At 39.3% G+C, this 18,877-nt stretch overlaps 1 protein-coding gene across 4 annotated transcripts in view; it reads right to left on the bottom strand.

Annotated features, from left to right (window-relative positions):
• Window positions 1-18,877, bottom strand: part of cdc42bpab (CDC42 binding protein kinase alpha (DMPK-like) b) — a 73,132-nt gene that overhangs the window by 40,057 nt on the left and 14,198 nt on the right. For all 4 annotated transcript variants that reach the window (XM_058074555.2, XM_058074571.2, XM_058074590.2 and 1 more), the window contains exons 2-4: window positions 5,323-5,414; window positions 1,642-1,725; window positions 1,119-1,214 (exon numbers count right to left, since the gene is read on the bottom strand). In XM_058074555.2, the coding sequence (XP_057930538.2) occupies window positions 1,119-1,214; window positions 1,642-1,725; window positions 5,323-5,414 (272 nt within the window). The remainder of the gene's footprint in view (window positions 1-1,118; window positions 1,215-1,641; window positions 1,726-5,322; window positions 5,415-18,877) is intronic.

The raw sequence follows: 18,877 nt of genomic DNA, 5'->3' as shown, positions 1-18,877 counted from the left end.
TGCTGGGTAACTTCGAGTTGGGGAAGTGTGCACGTGGGTTAATTGGCGACTCCCAATTGTCCATAGGTATGAATGTGAGTGTGAATGGTTGTTTGTCTATATGTGCCCTATGATTGGCTGGCCACCAGTCCAGGGTGTACCCCGCCTCTCACCCGAAGACAGCTGGGATAGGCTCCAGCACCACCCGCAACCCTCGTGAGGATAAGTGGTAGAAAACTTTTTTTTTTAATGAGAGAAAATTATGCTTGAAATGTAGCTTTTCCCACAAAAAAAATACTCTTTAGTTGGGAACTGATATTTTCCTGAAACATACATATGTTCTACTTCTGATTACTAAAAAACGGAGAAAGGCAGAAACAAACTTTTTTTTTTGATGAGAGAAAATTATGCTTGAAATGTAGCTTTTCCCACAAAAAAAATAGTTTTTAGTTGGGAACTGATATTTTCCTGAAACATACGTATGTTCTACTAAAGAACGGAGAAAGGCAGAAACAAACTTTTTTTTTTGATGAGAGAAAATTATGCTTGAAATGTAGCTTTTCCCACAAAAAAAAATAGTTTTTAGTTGGGAACTGATATTTTCCTGAAACATACGTATGTTCTACTTCTGATTACTAAAAAACGGAGAAAGGCAGAAACAAACTTTTTTTTTTGATGAGCGAAAATTATGCTTGAAATGTAGCTTTTCCCACAAAAAAAAATAGTTTTTAGTTGGGAACTGATATTTTCCTGAAACATACGTATGTTCTACTAAAGAACGGAGAAAGGCAGAAACAAATTTTTTTTTTTGATGAGAGAAAATTATGCTTGAAATGTAGCTTTTCCCACAAAAAATAGTTTTTAGTTGGGAACTGATATTTTCCTGAAACGTACGTATGTTCTACTTCTGATTACTAAAGAACGGAGAAAGGCAGAAACAAACTTTTTTTTCCATGAGAGAAAATTATGCGGATAAGTGGAAGAAAATGAATGAACGGCCTTGAATGAATGAAGGGAAAAACAGATGTAATGATGTACTTAAAAAAAAAATAAAAGCCAACCAATCGGTGTGGCTTATACTTTAGCATCATGAAGCCTACCATGCAAATAACTTAATATAACTTATTTTAGTATCATACCAAATTGTTATCATCCTGGAAGGCATAGTGGAGGGTGGTAATCCATTGGCAGTCTCCGTTTACCAACACGTCTCGCTCCTCACGAAAGCACGCCGTCTAAGAAAAGACAAAATAGCGATAAGGTCAAATGTCACACACAACTTGACAGTGTGCCCGAAATATGTATGCCCATTTTAATAATAAAACACATATTGATGATGAACCTACGGGCGTATAGGAGAAGCGTACATAGGACAGGAAAATATTGGCAAACATTCACGCACGCATGTATAACACGGCGCCGTTTTTTAAGCATGTGACGCATGAGCCGTGACGCCTCAAAACCCGTGGGACGCTCAGGAATGTCAGCCATGTCAGGAAGAAGTTGAGAAGCAAAACATGCACGGCGACAACATGTGCAAAATGTCTGTGCGTGAATACAGGGTAGTGGTTTCTTGTTCCGGGAATGGAATCCATGTCTGGGGGGGGCCCCCCCCCCTCAGCGGTACTGTTGCACGTCTGACGGTTAGCGAGTGATGCTTACCTCTGCTCGCTTCAGCATTTCCCACTTGTTGAGAATCTTCATGGCGAACACTTTGTCTGTATTTCTCACTTTGACAACTGCGACCTGCACACACACACACACACACAATACAAAAAATATTGAGGACCGCCTAAAATATGTAAAACAATATCCACGTATACATGGACCCAAATATTCCAATTCCATTCCAGTTATTTGCTCAAACAGAAAGAATACACCTCATTCCGAAAGAACAGTGCCAATCCGAATGAATATATAACGGGATTCCCATGGGTGGAATATTCCTTTCCCCAATCCGATTGAGGTATCTTGTACCCGCTCAAATCGGAACGTTGTCAGACTGTGTTCTTCTTCGTGGTGTTTTTTTTCTTCTTCTGTTGTTTATTGGCCGGTTGGCAAGCAGCTTTCGGTGTGCATTAGCGCCATCTGTGGAACAGAATCTAAACCCTTCTATACGCCATTCATAAGTCCGGTTTTATTTAAAAAAAAAAAAAAAAGAAAATACATATCTATATAAAACATGTGCCGAGCTTAATTATAAAATATTAGCAAGATTGAACATTATCTTTTATTGTTCCCGAGTGCGTTCTTTCAGCGAATGCTGAGATATGACGTAAACACGCAGCTCCAGACGTTCTTCGATTTAAAAACAAAAAATTTGAGGTTTTTGATTCAAACTAAATTTCGAGACCAGACAAAGGAAAAACTGGCAATACGGAGTTATTCCAACAAGTGAAAGAAAAACCGGAAGGAAGTCGGTATCACGTGATGTTGGTGTTTACGTTTTACTGGGCATGCCCTGTTGACTATTCTGGTTGATTATAGCGCCGCATGTAGACACGCGATTGGAATATTCCTTTCCATGTATACCATTACTTTCGGAAAGATTCCATTCAGAAAGAGAAAAACTACTCATGTAAACGTGGCTAGTGGTTAAGTTTCGGTTGTGGTTACGTCGACAACCACTTATGTCAACGTTAGCTAGTCTGAGAGGCGTCGGTATAAAGTTCTACTGTACTTACGTATAAAAAAAAAAAACAAACGGCTACATCCTGAAAAAAAACTCATGTAACTCATGTAAACATGGCTACTCTCAGACCATATTCAGATAGCAAGTTTTCTCAGCAACTATTTTGTCGGTCTTCAGCATCGATGACATTAATTTCATTAACAAGGCAAAGAAAACGAGTGACTCACAGCGAAAAGAGAGCAAAATGGACTGAGGGAATTAAGTTAGCCATACGCAAAGGAAAAGGGAAGCAATGAGCGGCCTCATTTTGTGTCTGACGAACCTAATTGATTGGTGCAAAGATGACAATGTCAATAAAAAGAGGTAGCACGAAGGAAGGACATTTGCACAGATGCGATTCTTGGAATGGAACGATTGCGATAACGCAGACGCCATAATGGAAAGAGATCAACGTGGTAGAAAAACGTGGTTGAACCACTTCCTGGTTTTCCTGAATGCGGCAAAACAAACCATTCAGGACTTAGTGACCATCTTACATGGGTTCTACTCCTTTCTTACATTCGTGCACAACACAAAAGGAGGATTCATCTTCTGGGGAAAAAAAATATTTCTTTAAATATCCTTGCATTTGGGCTATGCTCCAACATATAAAAAATATATGAGGTGTGACACCCTCACACAGACGCATAGATACACAAACAGCAGAACATACAGGAGCCCATGCAACAGGGTCTGCAGTCTATTAAATGAGCCGGGGAATGTTGCTAATGCAATACAATGATAACATTCCTGCAGTGTTTGGATTTCCCCCAGAGATCCCTCTGTAGAGGAAGAAAAGGGGGGGGGGGGGTACACTGTTCTTGGCAACGCCTTGCTGTTTTTGTCTTCTCCCGATCTCTCCTGGAGTCACTGTACTCCACTTTGCTTCTTCTTGTAACCCCCCCCCCCCACCTTAAGCACACTGTCTTTGCCATATTTATGCATTTAAACTCAATTTACTCGGGGGCCACTGGAGCTCGGGTCTGGGTGAGACTGGGCTGCATCAGGTTTTTCCAAAAAAAAAAAAAAAATGCATTTATTAAAAACAAAAAAATTAAAAAAAAAAACTTAGCTTTGGTTCCAATTTTCTACAAGAAAAGCTCTGATAAAACATTCCACTGTTCTCAAATATCTTACTTTTTATTTTTCTACACAAAATAAGATGAAAAATAAATAAACAAATCAAGAATAAAGAAAATCAATCAATCAGTAATAAATAATAATAATAATAATAATAATAATAATAATAATAATAATAATAATAATAATAAAACGGCAAATAATAAAAACTTAAGAAACCACATATAGTTGGTGGGTAGACAAATGATTTTTTTCAGATTAAAATGAACAAAGCATTATTAGAGCCCTGTAGACATGACAAAACACGACTATAGTCACATTTATACTCTTTTTATTTACAACATATTGCGCAACTGCAGGGTCTTCAGACACATGCTAACTCGCAAACTAGAGAGCTAGCAACCTAAACGGTAGCCTTTCAAGTTATTTCCTTTAAATTTAAATAGCCAAAAACTTACCACTTCCACATGGATAGGGAGGATAACTATTAACAGTTATTTAACCTTTAACATGAACATTAATTAAAATGTAATAATTTTTACTGGGTACATGATACCATACAGCATCCATATCAAACTTTGCGTGGGGCCGCACTAACATTAAACTTTCATATCAAGGCGGGGGGCCTCAAACTAGTGTCCTGCGGACCACATTTGGCCCACGGGCCACGTGTATGAGACCCCTGACCTAAACGGTAGCCTTCAAGTTATTTCCTTTCAACTTAAATAGCCAAAAACTTACCACTTCCACACAGATAGGGAGGATAACTATTAACAGTTATTTAACCTTTAACATGAACATTAATCAAACGTAATAATTTTTTTCTGGGTACATGATACCATACAGCATCCATATCAAACTTTGCACGGGCCGCACTAACATTAAACTTTCATATCAAGGCAGGGGGGCCGCGTGTTTGAGACCCATGCTCTAGTCAATCCATTTCAAGCTGCCACGTTTTGCTAAGATGGACAGTATGTATTATTGAGTATTGTATACATTATGAGCATTATGAGTATCGGCTGATTCTTTCCCCTGCTTTGCATCATCAGCTAAAACCTAATGACAACATCCTTATATGTAAAAAAATAATAATAATAATAATTCAACATGCAGATGGGTTGGTACATTTGCAATGAGGTTAACAATGAATGGAGAATTGACAAGCTTTGTTTAAGCTGCAAGTGGAGTCATGCTCAAAATAGCAGACCAGCACGGCTCATTGCAACTGGAATGCATCAGAAAGCAAGACACTATTGCACTTGTATATCGCAGTAATCAAGGTATTAAAGGTACAACAGGATTGTCTTTTTACTGCTAAGTATTGTCTAAGTATCTTATTGCAAAAAAAAAAAAAAAAACCTGCGCCTGGAGGAACAAGTTTCAGATTTTGACATATGTTGTGTCAAAAGAAGACAGGTAGACAAAAACCATAGACAGGATTTGACGTGAGAATAAAGAGAGGCTTCGAACTGACCCATGACACCTGTTTCCACCGCAATAAAAAAGGGGGAAAAACCAAAATTGCGGGTTTTCGACAGTGAGATTGTTACGAGGTGATGTTGAGCATTTCAAACGTAAAAGCACGTTACCTCTCCAAAAGCTCCCCGTCCAATCACTTTGAGGATTTCGAAGTCTTCCTTGTGCAGGCGCATCTGCTTCACTTTGGATGTAAAGGGTTTGGCTGCAGAGAAAAAAAAAAAAAAAAAAACAGGAAGCTCAAGGTTACTCAATTATACTTCAGTAAGACACTACCTTAGATTCATTTATTTGGGGTGGCCCGCCACAAATACATTAGGACCGCAATAGATACAATTTTAGATTTGGTGCTCACTCATTCACATTCTTAACTGTGTCAAGCATGCTAGCCATTAGGCCAAGGGTTTCAAACTCAATTTACTTGGGGGCCACTGGAGCTCGGGTCTGGGTGAGACTGGACCGCATCGGGTTTTCCAAAAAAAAATGCATTTATTAAAAACAAAAAAATAAAAAAAAACTTCGCTTTGGTTCCAATTTTCTACAAGAAAAGCTCTGATAAAACATTCCACTGTTCTCAATATCTTAATTTTTATTTTTCTACACAAAATAAGATGAAAAATAAATAAATCAAGAATAAAGAAAATCAATCAATCAGTAATAAATAAATAAATATAATAATAACAATAAAACGGCAAATAATAAAAACTTAAGAAACCACATATAGTTGGTGGGTAGACAAATTATTTTTTTCAGATTAAAATGAACAAAGCATTATTAGAGCCCTGTAGACATGACAAAACACGACTATAGTCACATTTATACTCTTTTTATTTACAACATATTGCGCAACTGCAGGGTCTCAAGACACATGCTGACTCGCAAACTAGAGAGCTAGCGACCTAAACGGTAGCCTTTCAAGTTATTTCCTTTCAACTTAAATTGCCAAAAACGTACCACTTCCACACGGATAGGGAGGATTATTATTATACGGGAGCCAGGCAACGACATTTCGTTGGCAATTTCACTGCTGTGTTACTGTGCAATGACAATAAAGGAAGTCTATCTATCTATCTATCTATCTATCTATCTATCTATCCATCTATCCATCTATCCATCTATCTATCTATCCATCTACTCCTTTTGGACATGTGGAACTGTGAACTGATTATGTGATGCATTCAATTGTAATCTGAATGCATGTTCAAATGAAATAAAACCATTACCATTACCATAAATGGAGTGTTTGAGGGTTATTTTCTGAAGGCTTTGTCGCTTTACAAGTGGAATAGGTGTGTCTTATAACATGCATGCTGCCAATTCTAATTTTCTAATTTTTATACCTGTACAACGTTGATGATGGGCAACATTAAAAAAAAAAAAAAAAGTGCAGTTTCCACGCTTGTTTGGTATTATTTGCCCTCGTACTGCGGTCATGAGCTGGGATGCAAGTATTTGTTTTCATCTATTAACCAACCCGTTACAAACCTAATAAGAGTTAAATACAGCAACATTCCGACCCCTGCAGAGAACCTACATTGGCATCGGGCCATCGGGGACACTTCTATCAATAAAGCGTTCGGGGATAAACATCCATTATTCACCGCTGTGCACACACACAAATGTTACAAATGTTAATTGTATCCTTCCTGTCCTCGGGAAAAACATTAAGACTAATTTGAACCAAAACCCTTAAGAGACTTGATGATGATTTCTTGTCAGTTATTTGGAAGATGATTAACCCCGACATCTCTCACTCACACTTTAGTGTCTTTGTGCTTTGTTTCTAATTATAATACAGTGAAGAGGAGGAGGAAGACGTGATTAGTGGCTGGATGCTGACTCGGGAGCTGCACGAAACCCACCACATGAGAAACGCCTTTCATCTGGGGAGCCCACAACAAAGCACACGTGCAAATATGTGCACTTTATAAATGATTAGCCGCTAGCTGAAAATGCAGTAGTCCTGTTTAGTTTAGCAGCTAATAAGCTGTTATTCTGCCATCCAATTTATTCAGTAAGTCGGGTCATACGCCCTCATTGCATGGACTCAATAAGCTAACCCACATTTATTTACCCAGCGATCAATGTGTCTGCTGCTTGTCAGCCACTGCGTTCAATATGCAGTGTTTTTTTTTTTACAACACAGTCAAGCAAATACCATACAGTCTTGTCATATATCTTTACTCACTAGGAAAATACACATGTAGACGCAAACATAGCAACCGTTGCTATGACAAGGTGAGGCATGAACCCCTGGCAGCGATTGGGAAAGTGTCAATCTAAGCTATTCAGCAAAGACTGAAGCTCTTTGTTTTCAAGAGGGTTTGCAATGAGCAGAGCTCGTGAGTCCGGATTGGGAGAAGAAGAAGGGAAAAAAAAAAAAAAAGATGACAAGTCAAGTCATAAGTCTTGGGAAGTACATGGGGAAAGACACTCAAGCGGTACATATACAGCGGGGGTCTCAAACTCAATTTACTTGGGGGCCACTGGAGCTAGGGCCGCATCAGGTTTTCCAAAAAAAAAACGGAAAAATATCCAAACTTTTTCAGTGCTTTGGTTCTGATTTTCTACAATAAAAGCTCTGATAAAACATTCCACTGTTCTCAAATATCTTAATTTTTCTGCACAAAATAAGATGAAAAATAAATAAACAAGTCAAGAATAAAGAAAATCAATCAGTAATAAATAAATATAATAATAATAATAAAACGGCAAATAATAAAAACTTAAGAAACCACATATAGTTGGTGGGTAGACAAATTATTTTTTTCCGATTAAAATGAACAAAGCATTATTAGAGCCCTGTAGACATGACAAAACACGACTATAGTCACATTTATACTCTTTTTATTTACAACATATTGCGCAACTGCAGCGTCTTGAGACACATGCTAACTCGCAAACTAGAGAGCTAGCGACCTAAACGGTAGCCTTCAAGTTATTTCCTTTCAACTTAAATCGCCAAAAACTTACCACTTCCACACGGATAGGGAGGATAGTTATTAACAGTTATTTAACCTTTAACATGAACATTAATCAAACGTAATCATTTTTTCTGGGTACATGCTACCATACAGCATCCATATCAAACTAACATTAAACTTTCATATCAAGGCGGGGGCCTCAAACTAGTGTCCTGCGGGCCACATTTGGCCCGCGGGCCGCATGTTTAAGCCCCGTGATATACAGTATATACACTGTACTGTATGTACATGCTTACATTCTACATTGTGAAAATGACACAAACTTGCTCAGCCTCGGGAGGCAGCGAAACTGGAATAACGGGAATGACACCAAAGCTCCGGGCACTAAGTTCGGAGTGTAATTGTGACAGTAAATGACATTGGTGGAGCCACCAAGTGAGTCCTGTGCTCAAATGGGTTTAAGACATGCTACCATATATGGAATAGAAATATTTTCAAAGTTCTATAACCATGAGAAGTTAGTCAGGATGACTTAAGGGGTAATATGGATGCCATGTTTTGTGTTTTGTAGAGTGCATTCAGCTGTGTGAGAAATTTCAAGTCAATCCGACTAATGCCACCCTAATGTGTATTTATTAAAAAAACATTTTATAAAAGCAATCCATTCAGTTCATGGATTTCCTCGATATGCTAGGTCGGATCATTTCTCCCATTTGATTCCATACATCCATCCCAAAGTAGTTTTTAACGTTTTCGATGCAAATACTCCTAAACCCCTGAAACTGTGAGCCTTGTTTTACATATTTCTATTCTGTAAGGCAAAGAGTCACACCCACAATTTCAGTCAATATTTAAGAACATACATAGGCATGAAACTTAGTGTATTTAAACGTTTTACAGGTCACACGGCAGCTGTGTGCTACATCCTATTGGGTCCGGTACTCAGTGATCACATGACATATACTTGGATGTAGAACAACACTATTTAGAACCACACAGCCAGCTGAGAGCACTTTATGAAAAAAAATCATGCCCGAGTGTAGAGTATTCCTAAAAGTATATATAATTTTTTTTCAATTAATAATATAAAGTAAAAAAAAAAAAACTTAAAATATATTATGAAAGCAGGAAGTGAACAAATGTAACAGTTACTGATTGTAAAAGTACCAGATAGACGGAGGGGTAGGATTTAATAAGCTTTGCTTCTTCCTACTCCTTTTGGACATGTGGAACTGGGAACTGATTATGTGATGCATTCAATTGTAATCTGATGCATGTTCAAATTAAATAAAACTACTACCATTACCATATTAGGGGTGTAGCAGTAAAAAAAAAATAAAAAATACAGCTTTTGGTTTATTTTTTGTGTAAACGGGCAATTCCTACTGCCTGTGAAACATTAGTAACATTTCCCAAAAATGTTGGCTCTTTAATTGTATTGTAAGGTTACGTTAAAATTGCAATGCAGCGAGCGACACCGTCTGTGAGCACGCATCATTTTGAGCTGTTTTGTTTTATATTTAAAAACCATTACCATTACCATATTAGGGGTGTAGCAGTAAAAAAAAAATACAGCTTTTGGTTTATTTTTTTGTGTAAACTGACAATTCCTACGTCCGTGAGCACGCACCTTTTTAAGCTGTTTCGTTTTACATTTAAAAACCATTACCATATTAGGGGTGTAGCAGTAAAAAAATACAGCTTTTGGTTTATTTTTTTGTGTAAACGGGCGATTCCTACTGCCTGTGAAACATTAGTAACATTTCCCAAAAATGTTGGCTCTTTAATTGTATTGTAAGGTTACGTTAAAATTGCAATGCAGCGAGCGACACCGTCTGTGAGCACGCATCATTTTGAGCTGTTTTGTTTTATATTTAAAAACCATTACCATTACCATATTAGGGGTGTAGCAGTAAAAAAAAAATACATCTTTGGTTTATTTTTTTTTTTTTGTGTAAACGGGCAATTCCTACTGTCTGTGAAACATTAGTAACATTTCCCAAAAATGTTGGCTCTTTAATTGTTTAATTGCATTTTGAGCTGTTTCGTTTTTTTTACTGTGTCTATGAAACTGACTGTCGGGAAGAAGACTCCACATCGGGGTCAGTTCACAATGAGTATGGTTGGAATTTGGAATTCCTGCGAGGCCGACGTCAGTCATTAGGACAAGGATTTTTTTTTTATTTTGGCCCAGAAACTAACAAAAAAAAAAAACAAAGCCAAGACGAAGAAGAAGAAGGGGAAGTCAGCAAACTAATGAACTGGTCTGTGAGACCCCAACATGCCGATGATGTCGGCTACTTGTCTGCGGTTAAGAAACGGAACACGGTAGCGGAATAACAACAAGGAGGTAGAACATACGAGTCAAAGACAGGACAGTGACGGCATGGAAAAGCCGTTCGGCATATGGCAGAAGGAGAGGAGGGCCGGTGAGGAGGCCAGTCAGCATTTCAGCCAGTTACAGTAAGTGTCCGACCCTTAGACTCGCACCACACACTGTAACCTCATCCCCACTTTCGGAGTGGAATGGAGGGACATCTGGAAGCCATCACAGATATTATTTACAACCACGGTGAGGTAACGACACAAAAATGCCGCTTTCAAGAGAGACAGGGGGGGGAGAAAGATGGAAAGGGAAAGAACGAGAGGGTGACTTTTCAGGATTTGCCGAAAACGGAGCATGGCCTTCCCCGTTCCGTCTGACCGTGACAACACTTGGAAGCGGAGAACTTTGTATAAACTTGTTTTCCTAGATTGCAAAAACCATTGAGTGAAAACTATGCATCATGAAAAAAGAAAATGACAGCCTTCCGACATGACTTTGAGTAAAGAGCTCATCCCGTCCTTCCGTCCACTACCTTAATTTACGAGAAACGGTATGGAACATTAACAATTCATCATTTCATTTTCCTAAAATTCAAATAGATATTTGCCAGCTGTTTTCCTGTGGTGGTGGGGGGGGGGTCACATGGTCCGTTTCATTTCCCTCATATTCAGCAGAACCGTCGGAGCCAACTCAAGCTGGCTCCCGTTTACCTCCTGTATCACGTTCCTGCACGTTCCACTCCGAAAATGAGCCTTGTAGTCCCCATCATTCCTCACACACAAGCTAGCACATCATACCTTCATTCATTTGCCGCCTTAATAGAAACAGGGGTTTCAAACATGTGGCCCGCAGGACACTAGTTTGAGGCCTCCGCCTTGATATGAAAGTTTAATGTTTGATATGGATGCTGTATGGTATCATGTACCCAGGAACAATTATTACGTTTGATTCATGTTCATGTTAAAGGTTAAATAACTGTTAATAGTTATCCTCTCTATCCGTGTGGAAGTGGTAAGTTTTTGGCTATTTAAAGTTGAAAGGAAATAACTTGAAGGCTACCGTTTAGGTCGCTAGCTCTCAAGTTTGCGAGTTAGCATGTGTCTCAAGACCCTGCAGTTGCGCAATATGTTGTAAATAAAAAGAGTATAAATGTGACTATAGTCGTGTTTTGTCATGTCTACAGGGCTCTAATAATGCTTTGTTCATTTTATTCTGAAAAAAATAATTTGTCTACCCACCAACTATATGTGGTTTCTTAAGTTTTTATTATTTGCCTTTTTATTATTATTATTATTATCTTTATTTATTTATTACTGATTGATTGATTTTCTTTATTCTTATTTATTTATTTATTTATTATCTTATTTTGTGTAGAAAAATAAAAAGTAAGATATTTGAGAACAGTGGAATGTTTTATCAGAGCTTTTCTTGTAGAAAATTGGAACCAAAGCGAATTTTTTTTATTTTTTTGTTTTTAATAAATGCATTTTTTTTTTTTTTGGAAAACCTGATGCGGCCCAGTCTCACCCAGACCTGAGCTCCAGTGGCCCCCCTGAGTAAATTGAGTTTGAGACCAACTCCGAGTAGCCCAAACACATCCAGTAAATGAGCATCACCACCAACCCAGATGAAAGGTTGGTGTCTTGTACTCTAGGGAATAACAGCTACGAGACCCAGATGGTAACCCAGTGTCCGTTTCACAATGAAAGATATTGATAATCACCGGAAATCTGTGAAGGGCAAACTGGGCATCACGAACATAGCACACACACACACACACACACACACACACACACACACAGACATGCTCTGGAGCAGTAAATGCAATTTAATGCTGGGATGCACCAGAATTGCTAATGTTGTCTGTCTCCGACTGGTACTCATTGGGGCTTCTCACTACAAACAATGACAAGCTGCCTTTCTGTTTGGTTTCCACTCCTTTTCCACATCATCCACAGTGGGACCTCGTAGGTTGGCACTAAGCCTGGGACAATGATAATTATATTAATCACACAGTAAATGACAATGGAAGTTGATCAGTTTGTCGGCATTAATATATCGCTGGGCTGCACAGTGGTGGAGTGGTTAACGTGTAGGCATCACAGCTAGTAGACCCAACTGTAGAGTTTGCATGTTCTCCCCGTGCGTGCGTGGGTTTTCTCCGGGTACTCCGGTTTCCTCCCACATTCCAAAAACTTAGGTAGGTTAGGCACAAAAAAACTGTTTCTAACCTTCTAAATATTTTGTATATAACATTATAACATTTTAGAGCCCTCCAGACATGAAGTAACACCCCTATAGTGAACTTTATACTCACATTACCCATTATAGTAGACATAATAAGAGAAAATAAGATGACGAGTGATTAGCGCGAGGGCCTCACAGCTCGGAGACCCGAGTTCAATTCCACCCTCGGCCATCTCTGTGTGGAGTTTGCATGTTCTCCCCGTGCATGCGTGGGTTTTCTCCGGGTACTCCGGTTTCCTCCCACATTCCAAAAACATGCTAGGTTAATTAGCCACTCCAAATTGTCCATAGGTATGAATGTGAGTGTGAATGGTTGTTTGTCTATATGTGCCCTGTGATTGGCTGGCCACCAGTCCGGGGTGTACACCGCCTCTCGCCCCGAAGACAGCTGGGATAGGCTCCAGCACCCCCTGCGACCCTCGTGAAGATAAGCGGTAGAAAATGAATGAATGAATAATAATATCGCTGGGCTGCACAGTAGCGAGTGGTTACCGTGCAGGCATCACGGCTTGGAGACCCGAGTTCAATTCCACTCTCGGTCATTTCTGCGTGGAGTTTACATGTTCTCCCCGTGCATGCGTGGGTTTTCTCCGGGTGCTCCGGTTTCCTCCCACATTCCAAAAACATGCTAGGTTAGGAATGTGAGTGTGAATGGTTGTTTGTCTATATGTGATTGGCTGGCCACCAGTCCAGTCCGGAGACAGCTGGGATAGGCTCCAGCACCCTCTGCGACCCTTGTGAGGATAAGCAGTAGAAAATAAATGAATAATATATTGCAATAAGTATGCGCCAGAAAGAGATTATACTGTGTATTGATTTCCACATGTTGGTGAATGGAGTGAACCAGTTTGTCAGGCACTCTCAGTGGGTGGAGGCGGGGCCTCTAATATACACACAGAGTGCACAAGAATGTAACGAAGCAGAAATTAAAGTAATGTTAAAATCTTAGTTTGTGTCGAAAACAATCTTAAACTTAAAATTTGAGCCCTGTGACGTCATACTAACAGGATAGGGTGTACACGTTAAAAAAAACTGCATGCTGCGACTAGCGCCCATTGTAGCAGCTTGCATACAGTACATGTTTTCTACTGTGTTCCCATGTACTTCAAAGACACCTCAGAGCCTGCGAGTCAACCTGCTCAACCCACAGTGCAAACAAGTTGATTTATACAATTCTGTGTCAACATGCCCTCCCATTCCTAATACTTTCTGTAGATAAGGTGAGAGCATGACAGGAGCGTTTGGGGCTATGTTACTTAACCTGACATATATATATATGTATATATATATATATATATATATATATATACAGTATATGCAATACAGGAAATACTAATGACATGTAATGTGGTCGTGTTGATAACGCAAGATTTGATCAGAGCAAAAACAAACCATCTTATTGTATCTTACTGATAACTGTATATCATATAAATAGGGGGGGGGGGGCGGCATGGTCGGTCGAGTGGTTAGCGTGCAGACCTCACAGCTAGGAGACCAGGGTTCAATTCCACCCTTTGCCATCTCTTGTGTGGAGTTTGCATGTTCTCCCCGTGCATGCGTGGGCTTTTAGCACCGCTCTATTTCGTTCATCTATACCAGGGGTCTCAAACACGCGGCCCGCGGGCCAAATGTGGCCCGCAGGACACTAGTTTGAGGCCCCCCGCCTTGATATGAAAGTTTAATGTTTGATATGGATGCTGTATGGTATCATGTACCCAGAAAAAAAATATTACGTTTTAATTAATGTTCATGTTAAAGGTTAAATAACTGTTAATAGTTATCCTCCCGATCCGTGTGGAAGTGGTAAGTTTTTGGCGATTTAAGTTGAAAGGCTACCGTTTAGGTCGCTAGCTCTCTAGTTTGCGATTTTTTTTTATGACTTATTGACTTAAGTTATTTAATGTGCTTCAACAAGCAGCAGGACATGAACTGGAAACATTACACAACAAAGTTGCTGAGAGCACTTCAAGTCTAAAATGTCCAGCTCCTTTTGTTACCTGACCTATTTTAGTCCAATAGTACTACAGTATGTGACTACGAGTACAAGAGTTCAACATTTTGTATTATGGAAAAAAAACAATAACATGGGAAAAAAAAAAAACTAAAAAAAAAAATCCCAATTTAAAAAAAAAACCACACAAAATACAACTAGCGCTACAAATGGACATGTCGCTTTGCTGTACAGGAGATAACTTCCCATGCCACAAGTACACATTTTCACAGCAAAGGGCTACCTTGGATACTAATTTTACTTCCAGAAGGAATGTGTCAGTTCTAGGGCTTGTAAACAAAAGTGCCTGGAGAAAAAAATGCAACAGCTGGGTTTACTGCTGCTTGCTTAGGCTACGTCCACACAAAAACACATTTTTATATGCACGTTGGCCTTTTGTCCATAAATATATGGAGGGTTTTGTCCTTAAAAACACTCACCAGGTTGAAATATATATGTATATATAGTGAGTGTGAATGGTTGTTTGTCTATATGTGCCCTGTGATTGGCTGGCCACCAGTCCAGGGTGTACCCCGCCTCTCGCCCAAGGACAGCCGCGACCCTCGTGAGGAAAAAGCGGTAGAAAATGAATGAATTAATATATACATACATATACATACGTATACATACATACATACATGTGTGTATATATACGTACGTACAGTACATGTGTATACATACATACAGTACATACATACATGTGTATATATACGTATGTACAGTACATGTGTATACATATGTACATACACACACATATATATATACATATACATACAGTACATACATGTGTATATATACGTATGTACAGTACATACATGTGTATACATATGTACATACATATATATTATATACATATACTTGTTTATATACAGATAAAAAAAAACAATAATAATGTGTGTGGAAGCTAGGCGACCAGGGTTCAATTCCCACCCTCGGCCATCTCTGTGTGGAGTTTGCATGTTCTCCCCGTGCACGCGTGGGTTTTCTCCGGGTACTCCGGTTTCCTTATCCCACATTCCAAAAACATGCTAGGTTAATTAGCCACTCCAAATTGTCCATAGGTATGAATGTGAGTGTGAATGGTTGTTTGTCTATATGTGCCCTGTGATTGGCTGGCCACCAGTCCAGGGTGTACCCCGCCTCCTCGCCCCGAAGACAGCTGGGATAGGCTCCAGCACCCCCGCGCGACCCTCGTGAGGATAAGCGGTAGAAAATGAAAGAACGAATGTGTATGGAACAAGCCGGGCGTGTATCAAGATAAAACTAATATACATGCAAAATAGTACAATTTTCCACTCATTTATAACCCACAAGGCATGCTGGGTAACAAGTTCAAGTTGGGGAAGTGTGCACGTGGGCTTCCCTGCATGACCTGCAAATATATCAGTGTTAAATAAACTGCTATGTAAGGAGTGTATTTATTAAACGGATGACTGGATGCCATATGCTGTATTTAATATGGTATATCATTTTGCTTCATGTTTCTGGGACAAAGAAGGGGGGGGGGGGTAGTAACCTTGCGCCTGATCCATTTAGGATGAATGGGGTCCGACAGGCTGTGGGAACAAACAAGCTTTGGCGCAGTCGCAGGCGGCCACTGAGATAACAGCGAGGAGACGAGTGACCTCACAGATAAGTAGATTGAATCTGTGTGGGAGGATATACGGTGTGACGCGTGTTTTGACGAGGACATGGGACATCTAGGTGAGCGCAGACGCCCCCCCCTCCTCCTCCCTCCCTCCCTCTCTCGAGACGGGCTGTCGCGGGACAGGAAATGTCCCAAGTAGCGTACATGTTACTTAATCTTATTCTCACCGTTACTAGAACGTTCAAATTTGCCTGTTCCCATTCGGTAATCGATGTGAGGGACGGCAGTCTGCATACGGAGGAAGAAAACAAAAAGTGGTCGACGTATGTTGACGGACAAGGGTGAAATGTCCGTGTACTGTGGAGGAAAATAACAGGACGCATTATTACTAGTGTCAAAAACAAACTCGCAGCTGCCAAAGAGACTGGAATGGATGTGAGATGGGAACCAGAACCACAAGTATCCACCAGCGAGCCGCTATCAAGTGATAACAGGTCATTGTAAGGATAATTCATAATGCCAATCAGAAATCAGTCCACACTCTTTATTGCTCTCTGGTTCTACCGTATCTTACTTATTGTGTGAAATGTGGGCTAATAACTATAAAAGTCGCTAAATATACTGCAAAAAAGGCCAGTAAGGATAATTCATAATGCCGCCTACAGAGAACATACTAACTCCTTATTTCTAAAATCACAAATACTTCAACTTGCTGATATAGTTCATCTTCAAACAGCTAAAATAATGCATAAGGCTAAAAATAACCAATTAGCTAAAAATGTCAACGAATACTTCTCTACAAGAGAGGAGAAATATGATCTCAGGGAAGAAGTAGATTTGAAACACTTTTATGCTAGGACTACGTTATGCTAGCCATAGCATTTCAGTATGTGGAATCAAACTACGGAATGGATCGAGTAAGGAAATCAAACAATGCACAACGATGAGCCAATTCAAGAAACAATACAAGCAGTTGATGTTTGCTAAATACAAGGATGAAGAGTCTTGAACCAGTCATGATGTGCTATATATACAAAAAATAATAAACATAATAAAATATATTATATTTCTATTTTAATAATAATATATTTTTAATATTATTTATATTATTTATATGAATTTATTATTATTTATTATATTGTGAAATATTTGTATTTTGCATGAATTTATTATTATTTATTATATTAATATTATTATATATTTTTATAGTTTAATAATATATTTATGTAATATATTATATATTTTATAAAATATTTTATTTATAAAATAATTAAATTAAAACAAAATTAAACTATATTATGGAAAGCAGGAAGTGAACAAATGTAACAGTTACTGATTGTAAAAGTACCAGATGGAGGGGTAGGATTTAATAAGCTTTGCTTCTTCCTACTCCTTTTGGACATGTGGAACTGTGAACTGATAATGTGATGCATTCAATTGTAATCTGAATGCATGTTCAAATGAAATAAAACCGTTACCATTACCGTACATTGATTAGTGATTGATTTTAATATGCATGAAGGTTTTGGGTTTGGGGTTGTGGCCATTCCGGGGATGATGAAAGTCCCACATCAGCATCAACCTGTTGTGTCTGCACCGTGACCTTCAGCTGAGGCAGGAAGCGGCATGAGGCAGCCCTCTATATATAGAGGGGAACAACAAAGGCAGCTCAATGGAGGACAATTGAGATGGCAATCGCAGCACCCACAGGATTTCCCCCCCACTGAGAGATGTCTCAGTGGAGCGAGCGGCAAAAGAGGAAAGAGTCATGAAAGAGTGATCTTTTGCGGTTTGTCGATAAATATCCAAGACAGAAATATTCATATGTGGATAGTTTCATAACTAATCTTTCTCGGTTCCAGCCACAGTTGCCTCCAAACACGCTCATATGTGAACGTTGTGAGCTGATAATCAGGTGGACAATGCCAGTGATTCAAACTGGAGGCAGGAAGGATGTGGGACCCTGGCGAGTCAATGAGCGGCATTGAGGTGGAGGCGAGATGAACGTTGCTGACATAGCGGTTGGCCGGCTAACGACGTTCAAGTCATGCAGATCCACTTTAAAAGACAAAGAGGTCAGGACAGCCGCTACAAGAAAATGTAGACAAATGCTGCAGTGGAGTTACACGGATGGGCCTAAAAATAGATCAGGTGACCATCGGATTCGACGCCAAGGTCGGCACACAGTTTGCGTCAGCTATCAGGCGGCAAAACACTGTGAAAAACAAACCATAATATCTAATAGCTAATAGCTTATTGTATAATACTTATATTGTTTCATTGCAAACAACAATTGGCTTGGCAACTACTGCTTTTGTTGTTTACCTCAGTTTGCTTGGCATCGGTATTTGGAAAACATGGACTAGTTCCCATCGAGAGCTCTGTCCAACTGGCTAAGTAGCTTACTTGCGAACAATGGAGTCTTCCTTGACAACATTTTAACATATCACACCTGCACATATTAGAAGAGCTTAACAAGAAGCAGATTTTCCATTGAGCTACTGCTGCTAAAACCATCATCATGCAGATGAATGAAGATCTCGGACGACCTCAGCATATGTAAGTGTTGGTCAATAAAAACAGAACCAAACGT

The sequence above is a fragment of the Doryrhamphus excisus genome, linkage group LG11, assembly GCF_037039965.1.
Source record: "Doryrhamphus excisus strain RoL-2023G ecotype Guam linkage group LG11, RoL_Dexc_Guam_v1.1, whole genome shotgun sequence".
NCBI classification, from domain to species: domain Eukaryota; kingdom Metazoa; phylum Chordata; class Actinopteri; order Syngnathiformes; family Syngnathidae; genus Doryrhamphus; species Doryrhamphus excisus.
This window is presented reverse-complemented; position numbering and strand designations above follow the sequence as displayed.